Consider the following 27,920-nt stretch of genomic DNA (forward strand, 5'->3'; position numbering starts at 1 on the left):
TTAATCAAGACTCTGGATCTGATGATAATAGCTTAGACACCCTTATATAGCAGGTACATACTCCTACCATCACATCTAGTTACTTTACAACTAAGCATCTATTGTACAGCTATGCACAACTGAGGTAAGCCATAACAAACATGTAAACAAAGGGGTTCCATGATACAGGTTTGTAGTATCATCATATTATAGCTCCCGCGGTACTAAGAATCCCTTCCTCGTCAAGGGTCCCAGATGGAGGAGGGGGCACATACGGCTCAAAGAGCTTCACACTTGGGTTTGGATCATACTGCAATATATTGGCGGCTCGCTCAAATTCCTCTCGGAGGATCTTGATACTGAACTTGTCGACGACACGGCCAAGATCATGGGAGGTCTCGAAAGGGTCCTCAATACAAATGAGATGCCTGTCATTTCCGACACGTCTTGTCCAGTCCTTCATGTGCTTACTGAAAGTGCCACATGTATGAAGATAAACAATTTCTCAAACAACTTCATGTTCCACTATGGAATAAGGAAAAACACAAGCTTCTTTGCTTCATTGATTGCATGTTCAACTCTTTTCATGATTCACTAGTTGGTTTGACAAGAGAAGGTAATCCCTCTTTTGCAAGATGCAGGGCGCATTTTGATTGGTTAAAACAATGCTTTGACCAACAATTACTGTAGTACGTAATTTATTTCACATAGAATTGAAGCCATTAAATTTGCATTCAGAAGTACTTACGATGATTTTGTATCACATAACAACATATTAAATGTTTTTGGTCAAAGCCTTGTCCTAATCAACAATAATACGTCCTACCTGTACATTTTGCAACGAAGGGAATACCATACCAAATGTGACCAAAAATAAATGCTGCTGAACACAGTTCGGCATCATGAGATCCAGAAAGGGACCAGGGAGGGAACAAAAGCTCAGCACCGATAAATGTGGGAATGAAAGGGTGGTTGAGCAAGTATGCAACATTACCTAATGATCTTTCCCGTACGAATTGATATAACATCTTGTGTGTAATCATGTTGGTACGCCCAATAATGGAAGAAGGCCCAAAGCAGACTTGACAGAGTCTCATTGTTGTGAGCCCCATAGTTACTTAGCTTGTCCACTTGATCAAAATAAGCATAATGATTATCATCCACAGTGACATAACAAGTTGCCTCCATTTCCTGGTAGCATTGATAATGTAGTTGAGAAAAAAAAACATGTCACCATTGCAGAACAAACGGATAATGGTGCTACAACATAGTGCAAACAAAAAATACTACTCCATTCCATAATTCTTGTTGTGGTTTTAGTTTGAACTAAAACCACGACAAGAATTATGGAACAGAGGTAGTAGTTAACAAGGCTCAGTATCATAGTTCCTGTGCTCAGGAAAGAACCCTTGAGCTATTTTGATTGACAGATAAAGGAGTAATGATGGGAAGGGAAATGCAAATTTCTTTCCATCCTTTTTAAACTGGAGAGTGTTCATTCTTCTTGACCATTAGCCATATCGAGATAATATCAATATTTTAAAATACTGCAGCTTAAGTTCACCTTCGAAATTTGGATAAATGAGACAATATCAACAACGCCAAACAACAAGAAAAATATCAACTTTCAGCAAGCAATTAAGCCAAAAGAACAATAATCCAGCAAGACAATTTCTTAGATCAAACAAAGTTAGCTTTTGAATGAATCAGTTATTAGCCCTTCACGAAGAGAATAGCATTAGCATGGAATGGCAGAACATATAACCTGTTGCATTAGGAATTAACATTGTAAAGAGAGCATCAGCAAGCTAGGTAGCATCCACTTAACATAGCCGAAATTCATCCAGATCTTGGTACACGTCTTCCATTAAGTGATGTAATCTAACCCATGTCGCCCAATTTGAAAACGCTGGGGCCCAAACGAGTGTAAAATTCGTCACCTGGCTGGCATGCTAAGACTCATGCTGGACAGCCGACTGACTTGCTCGCTGTGGACCAAGCCATACAACCCACTGTATTTAGGGATTTTCGTCCGTCCTAACAGTAGTACAAGAGCTAGGACGTAGATTTGTAGTCGCTGGAATGTCATGTCAGGTTGCAAGGGGATGTAGAACACAGAAGAAAAAAAGTTCATGATAGACCCAAGTTCAAGCCTCCCAAGGTGGGTAAAAGTTTTATTTCCTGCCTTGTTCTTTTTTGTATATGTGGAGAAGTACAAAAGATCAATTAGAATATCAGGGGGTGGGGGGCGGGACTTAACGGGTTAGAAGAACTTGATGAGATCTAACAGACTTAGACAGGAAGCGTTGAAATCTCTATGTGGGCTAAAGATGGTGTGTTGCGTATTGCCAGTCAGACTGTCAGGGCACTTTCAGATTGGATTATCCAACTGCAGAATTTCTGCACAAACAGCTAGTTTCTCCCTCCCCACTATATAAGCCACCTGCCCTTTCGGAAGAGGGTTGACCACTTCATTCCAAATATTCCAGATCTGAGAAGAACACTCCCCACTCTCTCCCAGCCCTAATTCTTAGAACCCTTGAGAGGTTTGTGAGGGATTTGAGTCAGGAGCTACAAACAGTCAAGATCTGTTTTCCCTCTCTTTCTTGATCAAATGATTTCTTGATGAGCAAGTTCCGAGCGTTTCCCGAATTCTTCAAACCCTTGAGAGATTTGAGAGGAGCTAAAAATAGCCAAGATCTGTTTTTCCACTCTTTCTTGACCAACCAATTTCTTGATTTGAGCAAGTTCCGAGCATTCCCCTTTGATCTTGTTACTCTTAAGAGGTTGGAGATTCCTAGGCGGTAGGAGCACCGGTGAGGTTGTGAATTACCCCATTGTTTGTAAAGGTTTGGAGGCTGTCTCAAGGTCTACCGCGAGTGGTTGGACATCGGCCTCATGGTGTAGGAAGGTTTTGTGGTTTCCCACCTCTCCAACAGTGACTAGCTTCGCTCCAAGGAAGTAAATGGATACATATTCATCCCCGTGTGTCTTCGGTTATCTCTACCCAACATTGATTTCGTTTATCACTTCAGTCCCCTGACCTCCCCCGCGCGCGCACACCTATAGGTCTATCTCGATTCTCTCAGCTGTAGCAACCAGGATTGAGGCAATCCTGCAGGGTGTTCATAACCAAGTCTTGTTTGTAGTGCCTTTTAACTATAACTGAGAGAGCTTTGCTCATCTTATCTCCCCTAGTGGGATCAAGGCCTCCTATCTAACTAGGAAAGGTTGCTGGGCTACCCGCCATTCTGGAGGCCTTCGCGCGATGGGACGAATTGAACCGTTTGATATTTTCACTATTGAACGGTTTAAGTACCTGACGATCCCTACGCCGTTAAAATTTCAAATCCTTCGACGATGCATGTGCAGCATCCAGGGGCTGATGACGGGTGGGCTCCTTATACGTGGTCTCCAGAAAATAAGATGGGTTTTTTCGGCTCTTGGTACGCGAAGAATGGGACGTGCGGGGTGGGTGGTAAAAACCTAGCGCAGCGCCTCTCCCCTCCCCCCTTTCCCATCCCTCCTCGCGTAGCAGCTGCCTCGTCTCCCTGCCACATCGCCACCGTCGTCATTGCCGCTCCACCTCCTTTCCTCCACGCCGTCCCTTGCGAGCCTGGTACAGAGGCCAGCAGCCGTCGCCGTCATCCACTCACCTCTTCGGTGTCTGTCCTCGTCTCCTCCCCTACGACCATGATAGGGCCTCGAGCCATGTGGCGTCACCGGCGGTGGCGGCGAACGGAACAGAGCGGCGGCAGCTGGTGCTGCGCATCGTTATCTCTTCCTCAAATCAGCAGCACCAACGAGCACACCATAGACGACTACAGGATCACCCCTCGGCATCCACCGGGCCCAGATTAACGCCAGTGGTGTCGCCCTTTTGGTGTGGTGAGTTTTCTCGTGCATTCTTCTTGCCTCACTCATTTTGCAGCTGGTAGCCATCACTGAAAAATGATGTCTATATTTAAGATCTTTGACTTGAGGTGGGGTTCTCTTATTGGTTCCGGTCAGAATGTTTTGGCTATTGTGGCATGTCAATTGTTACCTATGTTGAGAGCCTTAAGCCTTGGTTTCTTCATACTGAAATACTCCCTCCGTGCTAAAATGTTAAGACGTTTTTTGGCACTATGATAGCATCAAAAAATGTCTTATATTTTGAGACGGAGGGAATAGATTACATTCCAGTATCTTGATTTTCAGAATGAGAGTAAGTAGCAAGACCAGATGCTCATGTTTCAGAATTTTCTCCATTGCACACCCTCCCATCTGAAATATTGGTCTTACCGATTTGATGTTGGTTCACATGCAGGTTCAGAGAGTAGTGCCATGTCTGATAATATATATAGCATTTAAATGGCTCCAATTCAAATACTTTTGTGTTAATTCAAAAATCCAAAAATGAGCTAGAAATATGTGCATCATTTTTGGCAGAGGTTTTCACCTTTATCAAAAATCATGAACTTTTCTGAAGGGCATTTTGTGTTCATTGAAATATTTTTATTTGAACCTATTAGATCTAATTTGATGCTAGGGTTTACTCAATCCCCATTTCAAGTTTAAAAGAAATTTAAACATGATACAACAAAGAATAACTAGCCTAGGTGATTACCAGACTAGGGATGTGACAGATGGCTTGCGGCGATCTTGTTATTGCCAGACAGCGCTTTCGAGTTTCATGAGGTATGGTCATTATCAAAAGGTAGTTATTGGCTTTGCCGTTTCTGTTCATGAAGACTGTGTTATACCACCTATTATTATTCAGATTGTTTCCTTTCTTTTCTAATAAAGATATGCCCCCTTTATATTTAGAAAACCATTTTTCTCAAACCACATGTTCAGTAGAATGGATATCTCAAAGGACCAAGATCTAGCTATGTTAAAAAGGTATTCTGCCACTGCCTAGGTAACAGTGTTGTTTGCTCTGAGATGGGAGGAGGTCAGCCATGAGGTGGGGAAGCATGTACGATGCCCAGATCACCAATTACTAGCCAGTCACGCCTTGTCCCATCGTCGCATAGTGTTGGTCATGAGTGTCGACGACTAGGCAAAGAGAGTTCCTCTTTTTCCTGATTTTTCTTTCATGTGCAGACCATATATATAGTGTTCCTATTCATCACCCAGGGTGCAGAATAAGTTATTCTTCACCCGAGGTAATCTTATGATCATTTCATAAATAGAAATTACATTTGAAATACAAATAGTTACATTCATATTGATTTACTGCATAAAATTTGGCATAAAAAAATATAGGTCAAAAATTGTATTTTATATACATTGTACACTATGTTTTTATATTTTTAATTTTACGTAACATAAAATATTTTTACAACGAGTATAGGTTTTCTTACGTTCTTTTTTTATGTCTAAAATAAGACCAAACTTACAAAACGTAAAATTACGGTACATAGATGTTAAAATAGAGGTGGGTGAAGAATAACTATTCCTCACCCAGGGTGACGAATACATCCTACCACCCGGTGGTAGTTACCCCACATATCTCACATACTACCATGTGGTACTATATATACTATTTTATTAATTTAAATATGTTCATATATTATATCTAAGATATTTCAAAGCAAGTTACATGAAAAAATTGCATATGAGCACATAGTTTTTGTTATATTTGTGAAATACGTACATATTTGTACATAAAAAAGAACATACTCAAAATATGACACATACTACCTAAAAATTAGTATATATACCACCTAAACATTCTTATATATTACATGCTACATGTACATACTCTCGGTTTCGACAGATACTACATACAACATACAAAACGCAAGTGGTGGTAACTACCACTGCTTGTAGGATATATATATATATATATATATATATATATAGGATAATGCTTGTGTACTCCTAGGAGTATATACTCCCGCTCTTCATATACCACATAGTTGATACCACTATACCTCTTTTTTTTTAATATACCTTATTAATTACTACTAGATACCTAAAAGTGAGTTTTGTAAAAAATCCATTGGGTGCATGTATTTTATTTTGTACGCACATAAATTGTTATTTCATACATACAAATGGTATATTACGTGAACTATGAGCCTTGATGATATTCTTTCATAAAATTTGTATTGAGGTATCTTAGAATAATTAATACGGTATATTGAGAATGAAAAAGGGGTATAAAACATTTGATTATGAGGTATATTGAACGTGGGAGTACATACTCCCAGGGCCGGCCCTGGCGTATGGCCAGAGGGGCGACGGCCGAGGGCCCAGGCCAAAGGGGGGGCCATGATGTAGTATACATATACAGTATAGTCCAGCAGAAAAATAGTTAAGGAAAAAAATGAGATAGGCTAGGCCCATCAGATAGCGAGATTAGCGAAGCCTCGCACACGACGGCCACACAGCGCACGTGTATACATGTGAAACAAATCAATCTGAAGGTCTGGCTTGTGCCTTCATCAATCGTCGGTTCGTCCGCCTGTCGCTCCGTCGCTAGGCGCCTCAGCCGCTCGTTATCGCCGCTGCGCGCGGCAGTCCGGCCTGTTGCGGCGTGCGGCCGTGCAGGCAACCCGGCCATCCGGCAATACGTTATACATATGTGAGCGCCAGGACAGTAGGTATCCATGTTTCTGATCTATTCATTCATCCCTGAATTTCAGCATTCTTTAGTACGTATCCAACTATTCATCCATGATCCATCCCACGGAGTTTCAAAATTTTGATGTATAATTTTCTAATTCAATCTTTCACAGTATGTATTCAACCATCCTAATTTTTTGTAATTCTGTGTACATGTCTAGGGTTCTGATCATCCGATTTCTAATTCTTTGTATACTCTTTACTTTATATTTTTTGGAAATTAGCTTTCCATGTTGCCTAAGAAGCTTTCTCTGATGATAACTCGTCTGATGTTGATTTTGATAGTGCCCTTAATGACTTTGCATCAAGAAACGCCAGAAGGAAATTTTTCTGAAACACTGAAGTATTATTGTTGTCGATGGATCCGTCGAATTTGTTTCTTTTTTGAGGTAATCATGTCATGTTAGTTTTATTTTCCTATCTTTTTAGTATTCTTATCGTAATATGGCATTGTCCAATAATTATTACAGTCAAATTTCAATCTAAAGATGTGTGGTTGAAAGATTAATCTTATTATTTACATATCACGCGCACACATACATATATATGATCTTAGGACTTAGGGGCCCATGTCGTCGAGTTCGCCTAGGGCCTCCCAAAACATCACATGGTTTTAATTCCAGGATTATTTCTTATGATCCTATTTCTCTTGCTATTCTAAGTACTCGCTACTTCTAATCTGAAGCCTATTTATTTTATTTTATTCATTGTTTCAACTCAGGAAATAGTTGCAGCAGCATTTGTAATTTGTTGTTGTTGTTAGTGTTTATTTCAATGGACTTGTTTTCTATTTCTCTTCACTTTCTTATGCTATTTCCTACTCTCTATGTGGAATAAGCATTTCTTTTGAACGGTGACTGTCACTTGGCGCGGCTCTGGCCCATGCTGGTGAGTATTTTTTGTGTGCCACATGCCACAAATCTGCTACACCTGTTGGATCCCACTACCAATGCTCAGACCCCAAGTGCTCTTCTATGGAAGGAGATTTGCCAACGATCGAGCTTCAGGACAAACACCACAGAGAGTGAGTTCTGTATATGGCATAATCATAGGAAACCTCTCATATGATTTTTCATTGTAAGCTCCTCTGCCTGTTTTTGCCCACGTTGATTGATGCTAATTATTCTGCCTATTTTCGTGTACCCGAGTGCTTATGAGAGCTGGATAGATAATCCATTGCTGATTTATTTAGCTGTGGCATGTATGGCAGTTGCACCAGGCTGACAATTAGTTCTCGACAAGGTAATTTACCTCTCCCTCTTTATATATCACGAATATATGTGGTGGCGGTTCCCTACCATTACTAGAGCAAGGACTGTGTAGATGTATTTTTGTGTGCTTGCTAATCTCCCATAATGAAAGTAACAACCAGATAGTCAGGCGCCCCTACGCAGCTCAGCTTCAGCCCGTGGTCAACAAAACCGCTGGCATGCTCCCTGGGTGGAAGGCACAGCTCATGAACAAGGCCAACCATCTCGCGTTTGTAAAGGTCGTGCTCAGCGCAATCCCTATCAATCAGCTACTAGTGCTAGTGCCTACAAAGAGGATCATCAATGCGCTTGAAAAAATCCAAAGAGGAATTCTCTGGGCTGGACACGCAGAAGCCAATGGTGGCGACTGCCACATTAATTGGCAGCGCGTCTCACAGTCGATCTCGCTTGGAGGACTCGGCGTCCACGACCTCGAGCGCACCGGCCTCATGCTCCACACGCGTTGGCTATGGCTAAGCCGCACCGACAGCACCAGAGATTGGAGTGGTCTTGACCTGCAGTTTTCCGCCGACGAGCGCGCCTTCTTCTTCGCTTCCACCACCATGCAGATCGGCAACGGCCAGCAGGCCATGTTCTGGGAGGACAGCCGGATTGGAGGTCGTCCGGTCCGTGAGATCGCGCCACTGCTATACTCCTACATCCCCAAACGCCGCGGCAAACTGTGGACGGCCTTCAGGCTAACCACTAGGCCTGGGCGCACGACATCGAGGACCCCATTGGCATCCAGGAAATCGGCAACCTGCAGCTATGGCACATGATCGAGCATATGACGCTCTCCGTCGAGCCGGATTGCCTCCTCTGGAAGTGGAGCTCGAAGGGCACCTACACCGCGAAGTCTGCCTACCTCGCCACGCTCCACGGCTCCACCACATGTGACGCCTGGAAGCTTACATGGAAGTGTTGGGCACCGCCGCGTGTCCGGTTCTTCCATTGGCTCGCCCATCTTGATCGGTGTTGGACCGCTGACCGCCTCGCCCGCCACGGCCTGCAGCACCCCGTGCGCTGCCCACTTGGCGACCAGGCGTCGGAGACCATCCAACATCTCCTCCTCGCCTGCCCCTTCTCTCGGCAAGTATGGTACGAGGCACTAAGCTGGTTGAGGATACCCTGCAACCCGCCCGACAGCGAGTCATCGATCAACTCCTGGTGGCTCTCAGCGTGGCAGCTCATGCCCAAGCCGATGCACAAGAGCCTCGCCTCCTCGACCCTGCTCATACCATGGATGCTTTGGAAGCATCATAACGACTGTGTCTTCGACAGAGTCCGCCCCTCAGTAGCTGCACTGATGACTAAGATCAAGGACAAGGAGGCCCCCTGGGCCAGAGCCGGAGCGTTAGTGCTTAGAGCTCTCACCCCCCAGACCTGGGATGTTCACTGATTTCGCACCTTCGCATTGTATGTTTGCCTCCTATAGGAGGATTGTAACTCAAACCCCTTCCTTTTTCAATGAAATGAAACGCAAAGGTCTTTTGCGTTCTCTCGAAAAAAACAGTTCTTTCTAAAGTTATTCTCGACTACTGGAAAGTGTCACAAATCTAGTTGTGCAATAACAATAAACACAATGGGGCCCTAGAAGTGCAAAGTACTTTTTGCAGATGTAGGCAGTACACATATTAGTATGTAACCAAACGCGAGTATACAACAGTTGAATTAGACTCCATATACCTGTAGACACGGGAGTATTCTGCGCAGCTGTAGGAGGTGGATACACATTATTACATAGCTGAATGTGAAGAAAAGAATTCAGATCATGATCATGTGAAGACAATGATAATAATTTTTGAAATCATCAGAAATGGACAACTTACGAATAACTAGATAGTGTTCCTTGGTATGTTTCATTTACACGTCGAGATTTAGCCCAATGCTTCACAATGAAAGCTAATTGCCGTAACCTTTGATCTATTTGTGCATAGTCTCTCAGAAGTTTTGTGTTAACAACTGCTAAAAGATTGTTGACACATATATCACAGGAAAGGCCTGTATCCGGATCCATAAGCTTCACTATTGGGACCCTTGCTCGAGTTAATGCCTGCAAAATTTGATTGAAGTAAATCAGAAGTTTGGCAAAAAGATCAAATTATATACCCATACCGAAGAGGTCCTCGAAAATGAAAATTGACTGGATATAATGAATACAAATATATGACCAATAGCTAACATACAGAGACCATCCGTGAGATTGTTGTATGCATAGTTCATAATGGCCAAACGATCTGTAAAGCAAATTACATGCTTAATGATACTGCAAGTTGATCAGAACATTATTCATATTTTCGTCAACTCAAAATATCTCTGATCCATCATAATACAACATGAGGATATGCTTATCTCGCCTGAATATTCTGGAGATTGCCAGCTTGAAGGATGTCCGCCAGTTTCAGTATAATATCAACCTTGCTCATTTCCTTGTCATCAATAGAGAGACAAAGATCAATATCACTATTTGAGAAACCAAACGAATTAGCACACGATCCATAGAGGTAAAGTTTTGAATTTGGCCATTCCTTGTTTATTAGTCTGCTCAGAGCTATTACCAACTGATTCTGCTTTGCAATTTCCTCTTCTGAGGGCACCAATGAGTCAAAGATTGACAAGAAATTAGGTGTAAATTGATCTATGTCATACCGACATGCCCTGACTCTCCTCTGAAATCTTACTCGTTGACTTGATACATGATGTCCTCTAGAAGAGTCTGATCTGAAGTCCTGCAAGATATAAAAGCATAACTCAAGGGTTTATCACAAACTTTGTAAAAAAACAATTCTGAATCCTTTGGCAACTGGCAAGTTCTTGACAACATAACTGGGAAAACGGCTACAAATAACAATTTGCTCATAATTGAAGTAAAAATAACAGAAGGACGATTGCTTGTCTGCTCTTCTGCACATTGTTCGCGCCCAGGTACTAACTTCAAATAATAGGTTACAAAAAGTGGCTTTTGTGTTGTGCAAACTGACGTAAGTAGCTAGGTGCTCCTTTATTTGTGTTGTAAGCATCGTTTTAGATCTTCGATCCTAGCACTGTGCCAAAATCTTGTAACAATTTGCCTCCTGGCATTAGTGTGATACTGGTATATTGTGTATCTTTCACCCACACATATGCAAATCAGATACATCTGAACAGTGTACATGTGCCATTCATTAGGGTTTGAGCATCACAGTATGAGTATGAACTTGATCTCAGCTCTACCAAAGCTCAAAAAGATAGACTAGAGCTCAGCTTAATTGAACTCGTTAATAGGTCTATCTCTATGTACATTAACTAGTCTATTTGATGAGGACATCCCTACCACTGTTACACACATAGCCCCTACTGCTACACAAGGTAGACCAATTACTAGTGCCCGCGCACGATAACTAAATTATTAGGTACTTTCGTTTCTTGGAACAACTTCTAATGTTCATGAGAATATGATGCTGCCTAAATTAGATACTTGTGTTTTGCTTAAGAATGAAGGGCCTAGCATGGACAAGGATGAACATTGGAGTATGATCAAGCATGGAGATGAAGGCGTGCGCAGGGAACAAGAATGGAGCTTCTAGTGGTGGTTACAAGACTTTGAAGCTTCCATGATGATATATAAGGACTTGGACAAAATAAACAAGATGTCACTTCGTCCAAGTCCTCATATGTCATCATGGAAGCATGTAATTTCGAAATACCATAATGTAGGCTGTTTTTAGAGTCTGTATGGGTAGGGGAAACGACTTAGGATGGAGTTTAGTCCCACCTTCCCAAGGGAGGATGAAATTCCCCCTCTGTCCCCCTATAAATACAGCCCTTAAGGCGTCGTTTAGACTGGGTGCTGCGGAGCATCCTATGGACATCACCATGTCAAGAGTCCGTTCGGCGAGTGGCACGTGCGACATCTACTTCACATACACAAAGGTGAATCATCTCCTTTACACGTGCTCACTTGACCCCTTCAAGGATGGTATACTACTTGACACTTCTCCCGTGTGCATGCATAGGTATTGTCGGAGCTTCACGGATGTTGAGGAGGAGTGCAAGCGCCAAGGAACAACTACATCCGCGAGGGAAGCGTGGAAGTGAAGACAGAAGAAGACGGAGCTTCTGAAGCTACAGCAGCCGGACATCCGGGCCAGAGGCCGGACATCCGGCGCCTGTGCAGCCTCCAAGGAGCTGCACCAACAGACGGCCGAAGCATCAGCGGCCGGACAATCCGGCCCGTCTGCCCGGACATCCGGCATCTTCCCCGGAAATCCAGCGGCGACGTATCCAGAGAGCAACCGGAGTGCCACTTCAGCCCGGATATCCGGCCAAGACCCCGGACATCCGGCTCGTCCCGAAGCCCCGGACATCTGGCCCCCAGCCCGGACGTCCGGCACCTGCGCGTGCCTAACCGGGCCAAAGGCCCATGTATCCCCTCCTCACTTACCCCTTCGTGGCCCTAGACTATATATACTCTTCCACCTCCTTCTAGTTAGGGTTAGCAAAGTGATAGCTCATTTGTGAGATAGAGCCTTGCTCATCCTTCCGGATCTACTCCTCCGAGAGAGACCGTGCCTCTACGGAGAAGATCCACCTTGGATTCAAGACCCCCAACGGGAAGACCCTCAAGACCTCCTCAAGGAGAAGAACTAGTTACCTCTTGTATCGTCCTATGTTGGATTTGGATCGTGTATCTCTTTGTGTTTCGAGGATCTAGCATATGTGTGACCGAATTTTGTTGGTTTGAGTGATTCTCTCGTGTTTCCCCTCGTGATTTCTCCTCGTGTTCTTCGTGTTCATCGCGGGATCCGCTCCTTTCGTGAAAGATCGGCCATCTAGGGTTCCACCCTACATCACGGGGGTTTTGTTTCGTTAAAAGTTAACCATAGTTACAACGTTGCGTACTTCTCTCGTGTCCAACGATCAGACCAAAACCGCTTACAGAACGCCAACTTTCATCAATAAACTTTCATCTTTATTTGCAATGTCCATATTGCAAATCTTAGTTCTTGCTTGTTCTTTGATTGCTTGCAAGGATTAAAGCCAGGCTGATCGTGCTCCGACGTGGTCAATAACCTCTTGAAGTTGGTTTAGCGATTGCTAAGGAGCAACGCCGTCGCACGTTGTAGTTGGATCATCAAAGTCGGCTCCACCAAAATCAATAGCTACCATCTCATCGAAAGATCAGAACACCCTTGCGCCTATTAGGTGGTATCACTATTAAATACATGGGCTTGGCTCAACTGAGCTTTGGAACTGATAATGGTATACTCGTATTTGTTCATCCATGATCCTATATGATACACAGTTAAGTTCGATCATGCTCAATCTCAGTCCAAACTCGTGAAGTTTTAACCATGCGCCATCATAGTTTGTCAACCAAGCTTCCTTTGTATCATAAAACTTGATATTTAGTTTTCTTACACAATACAGGCATATAGAAAAGCAGATGAATAAACAAATCGAACAGAAATTATTAGTTAACTATCTTCCCCATTATAACCTGGTAGTTAGTTTTCTTAGATAACACTCGGTTATTAAGGAAAGATTAATCTTGTTAATCATATTGCAAAAAACGGAGAGACAAACAATTGTAGTCAACTAATCTACTCCCTCCATCACATAATATAAGAGTGTTTTTCAATAGGGGAAGCATATTTGGGTAGACAAGACTTGGCGTACAAGGAAGGAAATAGACTAATACGGACTCCTAGACCAATACTATACTCCTTAACACCTCCCACATGTCTTGTCTACCCAAATATGCTTCCCCTATCAAGCACGTAACACACCGTACAATGACCTAAACCTACACCCATGTTCCTGATAGTTTGATATGCTCACGCCCCCCCCCCCTAGCCTAGCCCCCACCAGCCCCGCCGCCGGCGAATCCCCGCCGGTAGCCCTCCTCCTGAACACCCATGGCGTCCCCTCGCGGCAGCTCCGGCGACCTCGACCTAGGTTCCGCCGATTCGCGGCGCTGGCTGGAGTTTGACGGCGAGTCGTCCTTGCGGTCCTATAGAGAGGTCGCCAGGACCCCCCCCCCCTCCCGCGAGCGCGGCCCCGGCGGTGCGCGCCCCTGCGGCCACTCGCCTCGGCCCCCGCAGCGAAGTCCACCACGCCAACGGCGGCGTGGAAATCGACGCCGACGGATTTCAGACCCCCTGCCGCAGGAACCGCCATCATGGAGCGTCTTGCTCGCCGTGGCTGCAACACCCCGCACGATGCCCCCTCTGCGACCAGGCACCTGAAACCATGCACCATCTCATCCTCACATGCCCCTTCGCCCGACAGGCCTGGCACGAGGCACTGTGCTGGCTGCGGATCCCGTGTGCCCCGCCAGACAATGAGCCCTCACTCCTGGACTGGTGGCAATCGGCACGACAATCCGCCCCAACGCCCATGCGCAAGGACCTGGATACCATGACCCTCCTCGTCCCCTGGATGATATGGAAGCACCGCAACGACTGCGCCTTCAACAGAGCGCGCCCATCGGTGAACGCCCTGCTAACGAAGATCAAGGAAGAGGCCTCCCTTTGGGCAAGCACAGGCGCGCTAGGGCTCAGAGCCATTACCCCCCAGACATGGGATGTCCATTAATTCGAAAACTGTATCCGCCTCCTAGGAGGAATGTAACTACAACTCTCTCTTTACAATGAAATGAAACACACGCTCTCATGCATTCAAAAAAAAGACCATGTTCCTGGCTTCCCTAACCCGACTTGATTTGAATATAATATCAATCTATGGAAAGACCTAAGTTCATTTTTGTGGATACAAGCCGATTTAGTGTATAGTAATCAAGAAACGGTTTTAGAATGTGAAGAACAGCTTTCGAGTGTGAAGTGCACAAAACTTCACATTTACATGAGCCTTTCGGTATGGTACGCATGTAATAGTTTCTTCACTACATGTCATTCCTTCGTTTATTTAAAAATGTAGTCAGCTAGGTGTATCCATAACAATGGTATTCACCATGAAGGCCCTTCAATCTCCACAGCTGAATGATGAAATTACAACCCAAAAAAGAGTTGGACAGTGGTATTAACTTGTGACCTGATCTGTGACAAGATGGGCCATAGTGGGTTTATCTCTATTATTAAAGCTCAACCTGTACGTCGTTTCGTCCCCTCATCCCACCCCCATCACACAACATCCTGCTCCCACCGATTTTTTTTAAACCAATACTCCTCCACCCATTTCCTGTTTCTTTTACTCGATCCCAGTTTTATCTTTTTCATCACGTCATGCCGTAAGCACCCTGCCTCTCTCGCTCAAACTAATCTAATTCCCGAAGTCCACTCATTCCCCATCTCTCTGGCATGGCGGCTTGTGCAGGTGAAGTTGTTCTGTTCTTCGGCTTGAGGAATGCCATAGCGTCACCAAAGTCTTTCAACTTTTGTGGCAGACTACAAAGTGTTAATTAGGCAAGTAGAATGCAGAACGTGGCATATGATCAAGTGCCTAACTTACAATGTTTGTATGCATCGCAATTTAGACTGTTCATACCTCGAACTAGAACTGATGTTCACACTTTGATTGTTCTGGTGGTGAATTGTAGCTGGCATTCCTACTGTTCTAAAGGATATCCTACGGTGCTGGGGCAGCGGCAATACCGGCTGGACCGTGCAGCCAATGGTATCATTTCATATTTCAATGGTATCGAATCAAATACATGGCTCGACTTCCCGACATTCCAATGGTATCGTTTCATATTTCGAATAAGTTCTTATTTGTGATCTGTTACTTCTAATTAGTACCATCTGTTTTTGGATACAACAACCGATCTATGTCATAGTCCTTGTGATATTTTTTCAGGAAAATGGACGTACTGTTTTCAAGTCAAGTTACATGATTCAGTTTAATCATCTTTGAATATTTGATGATTTTCTGAACCTCTTTGAAGTTAGCATGGCTTCTGTGTTCACACCTTCTGAACTGTTGTATTGTTTGCATATAGCCAAACACTGACAAGCATTTGTATTTGTACCAGATAATTTGCACTGACACATGGGGATTGGGCAGCACAATTTGTTCCACCCTAATGACAAACAGAGTTACATGTGCCCAAAAGAAAGCATACAATGTTGAATATTTACTTGTGTGGTTTGGAGCATGAGAACATAAAACCAAACATACTTGTTATGTCGTTGTGTCCTTATTTTCTTGACTCCATAATATGAGTTACTGGATTATGATGTCCACATATACTCTGCATCTTAATGATCTAACCACCCATTACTTATTGTAGACCAGGTAAGAAATTACTTATAAGTCGTGGGCTTGGTCTGTTTCATGAATTCACTTTACAAATTTCTGGAGATTATTTCAGTCCTGTTTATCAAAAAGTCCTAGACTTTGTTATTTGAAATCTATCATAAGGTGATGATAATCATTTTGATTGAAGACATTTATGCATTTCATAATTTTGATTCAAACATCTACTGAGCATGTAAACATTTTGAGTTTTCTGATTCTATAGGAAGAGATAGTCGATGAGACCGATGAATATGCTGATGTCATAAAAAATATGCCCCATCTTTATAGTAACTACATGCTACGAGATGCATTCTTCAACTTCAGCTGTGTATATTATATTTATGTAACAATTTTGAGTTTTATGAGTCTATAGGAAGAGATAGTGGATGAGACGATGAATATGTTGATGTTCATAAAAAGTATGCCTCATCTTTATAGTAACTACTTGCTGCGAGCTGCATTCTTCAACTTGAGCTGAGTATATTATATGCACAAAAATGGACCATGTTCCTTGCAGAATCCAGGTAGCTGTTGCTGCTACGTCATCAGTAATAGCAAGGCCATTGCCACCTACGAATGTATATGAAACAAAATGGTGGTGCGGTCCTTAGTTTGCTGCATTCCTCCTGTGAAATTCTTTTCTATACACCAAAGTTTGTGTAACTTTTGAAGACATATTTTTCATGTGTACTTTCCCTAAACATAAAAGGCTAGCATGTGTATTTGTAAGGGACACAAAATCTGATACCTTAAGTCATGTGATCAAAGTACCTTATGCCCAAATCATTATACATTTGAAAACTATCTGCTGTTTCAAAATTGATAACGGTGTCAATCTTGGATAGGGGAGGCCGGGGTAGTGGTTGAAGGAGGTAGAGGAAAAGCGATTTAACAGTGAAAACAAGTCTGACAATGATGCCTTGTGCGCATGAGAACGATGTATGTTTGAAATCATTACTACGGAATCAATTAGAATTTATGCCCCCGTTGCAATCCATGGGCAGTTAACTAGTACTCCCTCCGTCCGGAAAAACTTGTCCCAAGCTTGTCCCTCAAATGGATGTATCTAGCACTAACTTGGTGCTACATACATCCATTTGAGGGACAAGCTTTTTCGGACAGAGAGAGTAGGTACTAAACATCCAATTGCATCCAATTTAAACAGCAGGTATACCAAGATGGCGCATCAATTGAATGAAGGTGTAAGGGCCAGTTCTTTTGCTGACTTCAAGAATAAGTTGCCCCCTACACAGCTTATTCTAGAAGCCCAACTAAAATTTTTTTAGAAGTCTAAAAGACTTGATTGGTAGGCTTTTAAAAAGAAATTTTTGGTTGGGTAGGGGGCTGTTTATTCTAGAAACCCAAAAAAGCCAGCAAAAGAACTGACCCTAAAATGCATTCACCATGCTTCATCCTGCTTGTGCCTCTCCATCTTTTTGCCCTCCTTTTACATCCGTGTGCAAAATAACAACAAGCACTTACAGAATTTCAAAGCATGCCTACTTTTATGTATGATGAGGAACACTAGATGAGAAGAAAGAAAAACACATGCCAGATCTGTTTGGCTACATCTAGATGCTTCCACTCTAGTATAGTATTTCTTTTGTTTTCTTTACCGTACCCGCTGTTTCTAGAGTTCTCTAGTTATAAGTAGTTGTGAGTAGAGAGATGAATCCTAAATAATGTTTTCTAGAGTCTTCCAGCTATAAGTAGAAGTATGTGAAGGCTTCCCAAAGCCCTATAAATAGAGGTCCTCACCTCTACTTTGTAAACCAGACGATGTACCCACTACCTATAATAGAACTTGTTGTTCTTATCTAAGATTTTGGAGTAGATCTTGTGCTCTAGGAGTTCTGGATTGAACTCTTGCTGCCATATCGGCCTACATTCGCCTCTAGAGCGATATCTAGCGCAGCACGTTGAAGTTGTTCCTTCAACACTTGTGCTGTACACATTGTAGCAGCGAAGTGGAGTTGCTCCTCCACGACCTTTGTGCTACTTCAGGTGGTATCAGAGCCTCGTTGAGCCATACTAGTTCTTGCTGTCCTCTTCGAGAGCAAGCTGCAGCAAGCAATGGAGCAATTGGAGAAAAGGATGGATGCTGTAGAACAACAAGTAAAAGAGCTGCGTGAAGATCTTAATCGGAGATTTGATCAGCTGGTTGAGATGATAAGAAAGGGTGTTCCCCCTGCTACCAATAAAGGAGATTCATCTAAAGAAGAAGATGTTCATCAAAGAAGGAGAGGTAATCTTGGAGCAAGACCGCCACAACAACCTATTGTTCAACGTGCTTCAAGAAGGCCAATTTATGTTGAAACTTCTGAAGGTGAAGAATATGATGAAGCCCTTGAAGAAGCTGATCTCTATGCATATCGGAGAGTACCCAACCCTACATATGAAAGGGATACATACAAGGTGAAAGCTGAGATCCCAACTTTTAATGGAAATGTTGATATTGAAGGGTGCCTAGATTGGTTATATGAAGTGGAGACTATCTTTGAGGTCATGGAGGTTCCGAAAGATCGTAGAGTTCCTTTGGTCGCATACAAGCTGAAAGGAGGAGCCGGTGCATGGTAGCATCGCGTTCAAGAAGAGCGCAGGCTGAGAGGAGAACCTCGTGTGAGAACTTGGCGGCAAATGAAAAGTCTCTTGAAAGGGAGATTTTTGCCTGCTGATTATGACCAGATCCTATTTATCCAATTTTAAAATTGTGCTCAAGAAAATAGGACTGTTTCAGATTACACGGAGGAGTTTCTAAGGCTACAAGTGAGGTGCAACCTTGCTGAAACTGAAGATCAACAAGTTGCAAGGTACATCAATGGTCTCAATAATGCTATTCAAGATCAATTGATGATGCAACAAATTTGGTCCGTTGATCAAGCACAAGCTCTAGCCTTAAAGGCCAAGAGGTTTGTGAGGACAAGAAAGGCAACTAAAGCTCCATATCCTCCATATCCTCATACCGAAGGCTCGTCTAGGAGTCAGCCTAATAGAGTGGAAGAAAAGACGGCTCCACCAAAGGCAAAACGACCCATCCAGAAGCAAACTAGAGGCAAGGGCAAGTCCAATGAAGGCCCAAAATGCTATAAATGTGGTGAAGAGGGACACATATCCAGCGGCTGCCCACTAAGGAAATTTGTTAACACAACTATCCATGATGGTGAAGGCGATGAGGAAGAATACGTATCTGAGGATGTAGAGGGACAAGAGGTCTGTCAAGAAGAACGTGAAGAGGTGGTATGTGTTATTCAGCGTCTCCTATGTTCCACACCACAACCTGACAACACACAAAGGAAGAAAATATTTGAGAGCAAATGCACAGTGAATGGCAAGGTATGCAAGTTAGTGATTGATAATTGCAGCTGCGAGAATCTTATCTCCCAGAAGTTGGTGAGCCATTTAAAGCTTGATACTCATGATCATCCAAACCCCTACACTATTGGGTGGATCAAGAAAGGAGTGAATATGAGGATCACCAAACAATGCAACCTGCCACTTTCCTTGGGCAAGCATTATCGCTCAAATGTGTTGCATGACGTAGTTGATATGGACGCTAGCCATGTTCTTCTTGGGAGACCTTGACAATTTGATGTGGATACTACACACAAGGGCAAGGAAAACTCTTACTCTTTCATTTGGAACAAGAGAAAGATCATTATCTTTCCAAACAAAACCGAAGGTAATACCTCTAAGGAGGAGGGGAAAACTATGTTAACTATCTCCCATACCTCTCATGAGTTTATGGAAGACTTGAAGGAGGCAGATTTGTGTGCTGCACTTGTTGTAAAGGGAGAAGAGCACCTGACTGTTGAAATTCCAGCAAAGGTATGTGGTATATTGGCAGAATTTCAGAACATACTTGGAGAGCCACAAGGCTTGCCACCGATGAGAGGAAGTCAACATAGAATTGACTTAATTCCGGGAGCAAGTCTTCCTAATCTTCCACACTATCGAATGAGCCCAAAAGAGCATGATATATTGAAGGAGAAAGTGGAGGAATTGCTGCAAAAGGGGCACATTCGAGAAAGCGTTAGCCCATGTGCTGTACCAGCCCTGCTCGGGCCAAAGAAAGATGGATCTTTGCGCATGTGTACACACAGTAGAGCCATTAACAAGATCACCATAAGTATAGATTCCCGACTCCCCATCTGGATGATATGTTGGATCAACTTAGTGGAGCAAGAGTGTTCACAAAGCTAGATTTAAGAAGCGGATATCATCAAATCCGTATCAAACCCGGGGATGAATGGAAAACCGCCTTCAAGACAAAGGAAGGGTTGTTTGAATGGCTAGTCATGCCATTTGGACTCTCAAATGCACCAAGTACCTTTATGTGCTTAATGAATCAAGTCCTTCGACCCTTCTTGTCCCACTTTGTTGTGATCTATTTCAATGACATCTTGATCTATAGCAAGGATGAGGACGAACACTTTGATCACATTTGGAAGGTGCTAGAAGTACTAAGGGAAAATGAGCTCTACGTCAACTTGAAGAAATGTGTTTTCCTGCAAACACAACTTCTTTTCCTAGGATTTGTCATAACATGTGATGGTGTTCATGTTGATGATTCTAAGGTTGAAGCAATCCGAGAATGGCCAACTCCGAAGGCCATTTCTGAGGTAAGAAGTTTTCATGGCCTTGCAACTTTCTATAGGCGATTTGTGAAGAATTTCAGCACTATCATGGCACCTATTACCAAGTGTTTGAAGAAAGGAAAGTTCCAATGGACAGAAGTAGCTGAAGCTAGTTTCAATGAGAATAAACAAAAACTATCACAAGCTCCTGTCTTGGTGCTACTTGATTTCAACAAGACTTTTGAGTTGGAGTGTGATGCAAGTGGAATAGGCATTGGAGCTGTCCTATCTCAAGAAAGGAAGCCCATTGCTTTCTTTAGTGAGAAGTTAAGTGAAGCTAGACAGAAATGAAGTACCTATCAGCAAGAATTATATGCCATTTTCAGAGTGTTGAAAACTTGGGAAGTCTATTTGCTGCCTAAAGAGTTCATTGTTTATAGCGACCATCAATCCTTGAAGCATTTTAGAAATCAAAAGCATGTTGACCGCATGCTAGCAAGATGGGCAGCATATCTGGAGAGGTTTAACTATCTCATCGTGCATAAATCTAGAATAATTAACAGAGTGGCCAATGCTTTGAGTCGTCGTGCATGCCTCTTGACTTCTTTTGAAGCTGAACTTCCGGGCATGGATCAAATAAAGGAGTTGTATGAGGGTGACGAAGACTTTGGCCATGTTTGGGTAAAGCACGCAAGGGGCCAACCATTAGGTGATGACTATTTGGTGCAGGATGGCTATCTCTTCCAAAATGATCGTTTGTGCATCCCAAGGAGTTCTCTGCGTGACAAACTAATTAGAGAACTCCATTCAAGTGATCTTAGTGGCCATGTTGGACGGGACAAGACTATCGCTAACCTGGAAGCTCGCTACTTTTGGCCACAACTAAAGAGAGATGCTGGAAAGTTTGTTCAACGGTGCCCCATATGTCAAGCCTGCAAAGGCCAAGTCCAGAACACAGAGTTATACATGCCTTTGCCTGTTCCTGTTGCTCCATGGGAGGACATCTTTATGGACTTCGTCTTGGGCTTGCCAAGAACAAGACGAGGAAGTAATGTTGTATTTGTGATCGTGGATAGATTCTCTAGGATGGCTCATTTCATCCCATGCCGCAAGACAATGGATGCTCATCATGTGGCAAACCTATTCTTTCGAGAAGTGGTCAGACTTCATGGAGTTCCAAGGTCCATCGTCTCAGACCGTGATAGCAAGTTTCTTGCTGCATTTTGGCTCACTTTGTGGAAGCAATTCAACACTGAATTGAAATTTTCTAGCACTGCTCATCCACAAACAGATGGACAAACAGAAGTGGTGAACAAGTTTTTGGGTAATCTGATCTGTTGCATTTGTGGAGAAAGAAATGGGCAATGGGATTTGGCTTTATCTCTTGTAGAGTTCTCCTACAATAACTCCAAGCATAGATCCACAGGAAGGAGCCCTTTTTCCATTGTCTACACTAAAGTTCCAGCACATGTGGTGGACCTGGTGAAGCTACCATCAAGGGGAAACTCAAAATCAGCATTGTTCTTTGCTGATAATTACACCGAGTTATTTGAAGAGATTCGCGGTGCTTTGGAAGCACAAAATCAGAAATATAAACAACTTGTTGATTGCAAAAGGAGGCCAAAATCATTCCAAGTCGGTGATAAGGTGATGGTCTACCTCCGAAAAGAGAGGCTGCCTTTAGGTGTTAAAGGAAAACTTATGCAGCAAAGGTATGGGCCCTTCTCTATCGTGAGGAAGATAAATGATAATGCTTATGTGATAGATCTTCCAAGTGACATGGGTATCTCCAACACTTTCAATGTTGCGGACTTAACTCTCTACCATCCAGAAGAAGCGCTCTATGAAGATAACTCGAGGGCGAGTTCCAAACAACTAGGGGAGAATGATGAGGAACACTAGATGAGAAGAAAGAAAAACACATGCCAGATCTGTTTGGCTCCTAAATGCTTCCACTCTAGTGTAGTATTTCTTTTGTTTTCTTTACCCTACCCGCTGTTTCTAGAGTTCTCTAGTTATAAGTAGTTATGAGTAGAGAGATGAATCCTAAATGATGTTTTCTAGAGTCTTCCAGCTATAAGTAGAAGTATGTGAAGACTTCCCAAAGCCCTATAAATAGAGGTCCTCACCTCTACTTTGTAAACCAGACGATGTACCCACTACCTATAATAGAACTTGTTGTTCTTATCTAAGATCTTGGAGTAGATCTTGTGCTCTAGGAGTGCTGGATTGAACTCTTGCTGCCATATCGGCCTACATTCGGCTCGATAGCGATATCTAGCGCAGCACGTTGAAGTTGTTCCTTCAACACTTGTGTTATACACATTGTAGCAGCAAAGTGGAGTTGCTCCTCCACAACCTTTGTGCTGCTTCAATATAGAGCAATGACTAGTACTTGATCGGTAATCTCACCTTTTAGAGTTTGTTGTTTACAGTTCGTGCTATCAAAACCCAAACCAAACCTTTGATGGAATCAAGAAGCAAATTAACATGTTTTGAGAAATGAGAATGGAGAATTTGCGCATCATGTGCCTTAGGACAGCGCACGTTTACATGGTTTAATTTATTGTTTGCATATGAGATCAAATGCATGGTTAGGTCAAATGCATTACAACAGTATGAGAACCAAAGTACAGGTCAAGTTGGTATTATTTTGGTGATCTTGTATAGAAGTGAGATCAAATGCATTGCTGCAGTATGGAACGCCAATCTAGCAACAAATAAGAAAAGATTGCTTTTCAGCCAGCTCACAACAACAACAACAACAACAAGAAGAAGAAGTAAGCCTTTAGTCCCAAACAAGTTGGGGTAGGCTAGAGGTGAAACCCATAAGATCTCGCAACCAACTCATGGTTCTGACACATGGATAGCAAGCTTCCATGCACCCCTGTCAATGGCTAGTTCTCTGGTGATACTCCAGTCCTTCAGATCCCTCTTTACAGACTCCTCCCATGTCAAGTTCGGTCTACCCCGACCTCTCTTGACATTATCGGCACGCTTTAGCCGTCCGCTATGCACTGGCGCTTCTCGGAACTGCGCTGAATATGCCCAAACCATCTCAGACGATGTTGGACAAGCTTCTCTTCAATCGGCGCTACCCAACTCTATCTCTTATAGCATCATTCCAAACTCGGTCCTTCCTTGTGTGGCCACACATCCATCTCAACATGCGCATCTCCGCCACACCTAACTGTTGAACATGTCGCCGTTTAGTCGGCCAACACTCAGCACCATACAACATTGCGGATCGAACCGCCGTCCTATAGAACTTGCCTTTTAGCTTTTGTGCCACTCTCTTGTCACAAAGAATGCCAGAAGCTTGGCGCCACTTCATCCATCCGGCTTTGATTCGATTATTCACATCTTCATCGATATCCCCATCCTTCTGCAGCATAGACCCCAAATATCTAAAGGTGTTCTTCTGAGGCACCACCTGCCCCAAATATCTAAAGGTGTTCTTCTGAGGCACCACCTGCCCATCAAGGCTAACCTCCTTCTCAACCAGCTCACTACAACAACAACAAAGCCTTTAGTCCCAAGCAAGTTGGGGTAGACTAGAGGTGAAACCATAAGATCTCGCAACCAACTCATGGCTCTGGCACATGGATAGCAAGCTTCCACGCACCCGTGTCCATAGCTAGCTCTTTGGTGATACTCCAATCCTTCAGGTCTCTCTTAACGGACTCCTCCCATGTCAAATTCGGTCTACCCCGCCCTCTCTTGACATTCTCCAGACGCTTTAGCCGTCCGCTATGCACTGGAGCTTCTGGAGGCCTGCGCTGAATATGCCCAAACCATCTCAGACAATGTTGGACAAGCTTCTCTTCAATTGGTGCTACCCCAACTCTATCTCGTATATCATCATTTCGGACTCGATCCTTCCTCGTGTGGCCACACATCCATCTCAACATACGCATCTCCGCCACACCTAACTGTTGAACATGTCGCCTTTTAGTCGGCCAACACTCAACGCCATACAACATTGCGGGTCGAACCGCCGTCCTGTAGAACTTGCCTTTTAGCTTTTGTGGCACTCTCTTGTCACAGAGAATGCCAGAAGCTTGGCGCCACTTCATCCATCCGGCTTTGATCCAATGGTTCACATCTTCATCAATACCCCCATCCTCCTGCAGCATTGACCCCAAATACCGAAAGGTGTCCTTCTGAGGTACCACCTGACCATCAAGGCTAACCTCCTCCTCCTCACACCTAGTAGTACTGAAACCGCAACGTACTCGGTTTTAGTCCTACTAAGCCTAAACCCTTTCGATTCCAAGGTTTGTCTCCATAAGTCTAACTTCCTATTTACCCCCGCCCGACTATCGTCAACTAGCACCACATCATCCGCAAAGAGCATACACCATGGGATATCTCCTTGTATATCCCTTGTGACCTCATCCATCACCAATGCAAAAAGATAAGGGCTCAAAGCTGACCCCTGATGCAGTCCTATCTTAATCGGGAAGTCATCAGTGTCGACATCACTTGTTCGAACACTTGTCACAACATTATCGTACATGTCATCAACCAGCTCACTAGGATAAAACAATTTGATGCACTTGGGAGGTACTCCCTCCTTTCAAATATGGAAGGACTCCTCGCATTTTGAGCCTAACTTTGACTAAAACCATGAGTTATATGCCACAAAAAGTATACCATTGGACTTGGATTCGAAAGAAGTTTCCAACAGTATAACTTTTATGGCATAAAAATCAAATTTTGTTAGTCAAAGTTAGGCTCAAAATTCGAGGGTGGTATAAGAGCATGGCTAATAAGGCCCTTTCCAGTGCTCCACGACCCTGTGCAGTAGGCATAAAATCTGATGTGACAAGTTAATTAAGAGGAGAAAGAGTAGTATGGTGACCCGAGGAAGAAACGGTGCTAAGCACATGTGCCAACACAATTTACAGCCTACAACTAATTAAATGAAGGAAGCTTAGCAACAAAAAAGCTAAGCACAAATGTATTTGGGAGTTTAGTTGCTAAGCTCTTTCATGCACTTGGCACCTCATCTAAGCACCTATGCATTGGAAGAGGCTTAATATAGCCGCTAAGTCACCATGAACTTTTACATGCATTGGTGAGTTTTCTCTTAATACTTGCATGCAATGATTTAATGTGCCTCAAAATCTGAACAGGTGATGGGGAGCAATAAAAATGGGACTGACATAACAGAAAAACAAAAAATATTGAGATAGGCCCCTCTAAACCGGAAGCGAGGGAGTACTTGCTCTAATTAACAGCTACATCTGTTGGCTATGGGAGAATCAACTTAATCAGGCATTAAATGCAACACAATGAAATAGCTGCACTTAGTATTAACGAAAGCTACTCCCTCCGTTCCAAAATTATTGCTGTGATTTTAGTTCAATTTGAACTAATACACCACGACAATAATTTTGGAACGGAGGGAGTACACCTTAAGCTGCCTGGAAATATTCAATTTACCTTACTCCTTGAGCCACTGTTCCGCACCACCATGCCCTTGGCCTCATCATTTCCCTCAATCACCATGGTATCCATGAACTGCTCAATTATAGCATCTTCCTCCTTGCTGTCAGCATCCTCTTCCTCTTTCTTTGCAGCAAATCTAACCTCACTGTTCTGGCACGATACCTTGAAATTCCTTGCATCCACTACAACCCGCCCGTGCACTCCACGTTCAAAACCTACTTCCCCAGCTCCAACCTCCAAGCCAGTTGCTTCTGCCAGAAACTTCTTACCTCTATCCCCCCTAACATCCATGTCAACTGAACTGCTAGAAGGTGCTGTAACCTGGTGTTTTTCCTTCATTGGCATCTTACCTAACATCTCAAGCACAGTCCCAGCAGAACGATTCCGCGAGGCATGGCCCTGCCACCTCTGATCACCTTGTGAAATGTCTGCCAAGCAGGGCTCTTGCTGCCGCTGACCTTTGTGTGGTATTCTGGCACCTGTGGATGGATGGACATGATGTTCTCCAATGAGTGTCCTGCCACCTGCAAATTGAAGTATATGCTGATCCCCATACGGTATCCTTCCAGTAATTCCATGGGCATTTGCACTTGCATTTGCATCAGGTGGCGTCCTTGATAATATGTGATCATGTTGTTGCTGCTGCTGCTCCCTGTACATCATTACAGCAGCTGGACCACGGCTACCTATGATCAATGATGTGTTGCGCTCTTCATGGGGCAGTCTGCCGAGTACTCCCTGGCCACCTGTGAAAGTTGGCATCTCCTGATTTTCACTATTATGTGTTCTACCGAAGCCCTTTGGGTGGTGATAGTTTGGCTCCCTTTGCCGCTCCCTGTTCTGCTGCATTGCACCAAAAACATCATGCACCTCACGACCGGTAGCGGAATGCCACGCCGTGGCAAACTTAGGAGGCGACGGCTTGCCAAATCCAGGAGGCGGCGCCCCTGAACTTGGCTTCTCCGGCCTGTTCCTCGAGACAACATCCACGGATCGGAATCCGCCTCCTCCACGTTCCGCGTAAGGATCCAACGGCCGCGCGATGCGAGGATCGGAGGACCGGAGCTGCGGTTGAGGGGAGGAGGAGGAGGGCCACGCAAAGCCCCCCACGTGCACATACGGTGGGGAGGAAAACATGGGGCCGACGGCGGCGACGGCGGGGTCGACGAAGAAGTTGTTCGGCTCGGCGAGGGACTGCACGGGGTTTTGCTGCTGTTGCGGGCGTGGAGAAGGGTTTTGGAGGAGACGGAGGAGGAGGCCACCGTCGAGGGATGCCGACGCCGAGGGCTCAAGCTTAGCGTCGGACGGGGAGGTTGACGGACGGGGCGCGCGGCCGCCACCGCCCGAAGAGGCGTCGGCCATTGGGAAAGGTGGGGAGGGGTTGGTGCGCCCCGGTGTCTTTCCTGGGTTGTTGTTAGGGCATCTTCAACAGGGTGCATCCGGCTTGTTAAAACGCCGTCGAGACACTTTACGCCCTCCATCACCGTTCACTAAATGTTCGTGATCCGTCTATATATCTGAATTTCGTCAAATTAGAAATAAAGTTGATAAAGGTTTCGATCACATAACATATGTGGTAAGCAGTACAAACAATTTGAAAAGCTGATGGAGGCTTCAGGGAGTTTGCACTCCAACACGAGCCATCACCGTTCATTAAATGTTTGTGGATCGATCCACACATTCGAATTTCGTTAAACTAGAACCAAAGCTGATGGAGGTTTGGAGGAGTTTGGACAGTCGCCATGTTGGACTCCAACACACCCTGCCACAAAAACCCTCTCTCCGAAACTCTTTTCCCCTACTTTGTCCCTCC

At 43.9% G+C, this 27,920-nt stretch overlaps 1 protein-coding gene across 1 annotated transcript; it reads right to left on the reverse strand.

Moving 5' to 3' along the window:
* On the reverse strand, positions 1-27,532 carry LOC123180857 (uncharacterized). Its single transcript, XM_044593026.1, has 6 exons — positions 26,102-27,532; positions 10,202-10,573; positions 9,674-9,897; positions 9,531-9,588; positions 974-1,170; positions 1-449 (listed from the first exon to the last, which is right to left on the reverse strand). Exons 1-6 carry the CDS (start codon positions 27,467-27,469, stop codon positions 182-184), a joined length of 2,487 nt encoding a protein of 828 aa, XP_044448961.1. The 5' UTR covers positions 27,470-27,532; the 3' UTR covers positions 1-181.
* Positions 27,533-27,920: the final 388 nt, after the last annotated feature.

This window comes from Triticum aestivum, chromosome 1D (genome assembly GCF_018294505.1).
Source record: "Triticum aestivum cultivar Chinese Spring chromosome 1D, IWGSC CS RefSeq v2.1, whole genome shotgun sequence".
In the NCBI taxonomy this organism is placed as follows: Eukaryota; Viridiplantae; Streptophyta; class Magnoliopsida; order Poales; family Poaceae; genus Triticum; species Triticum aestivum.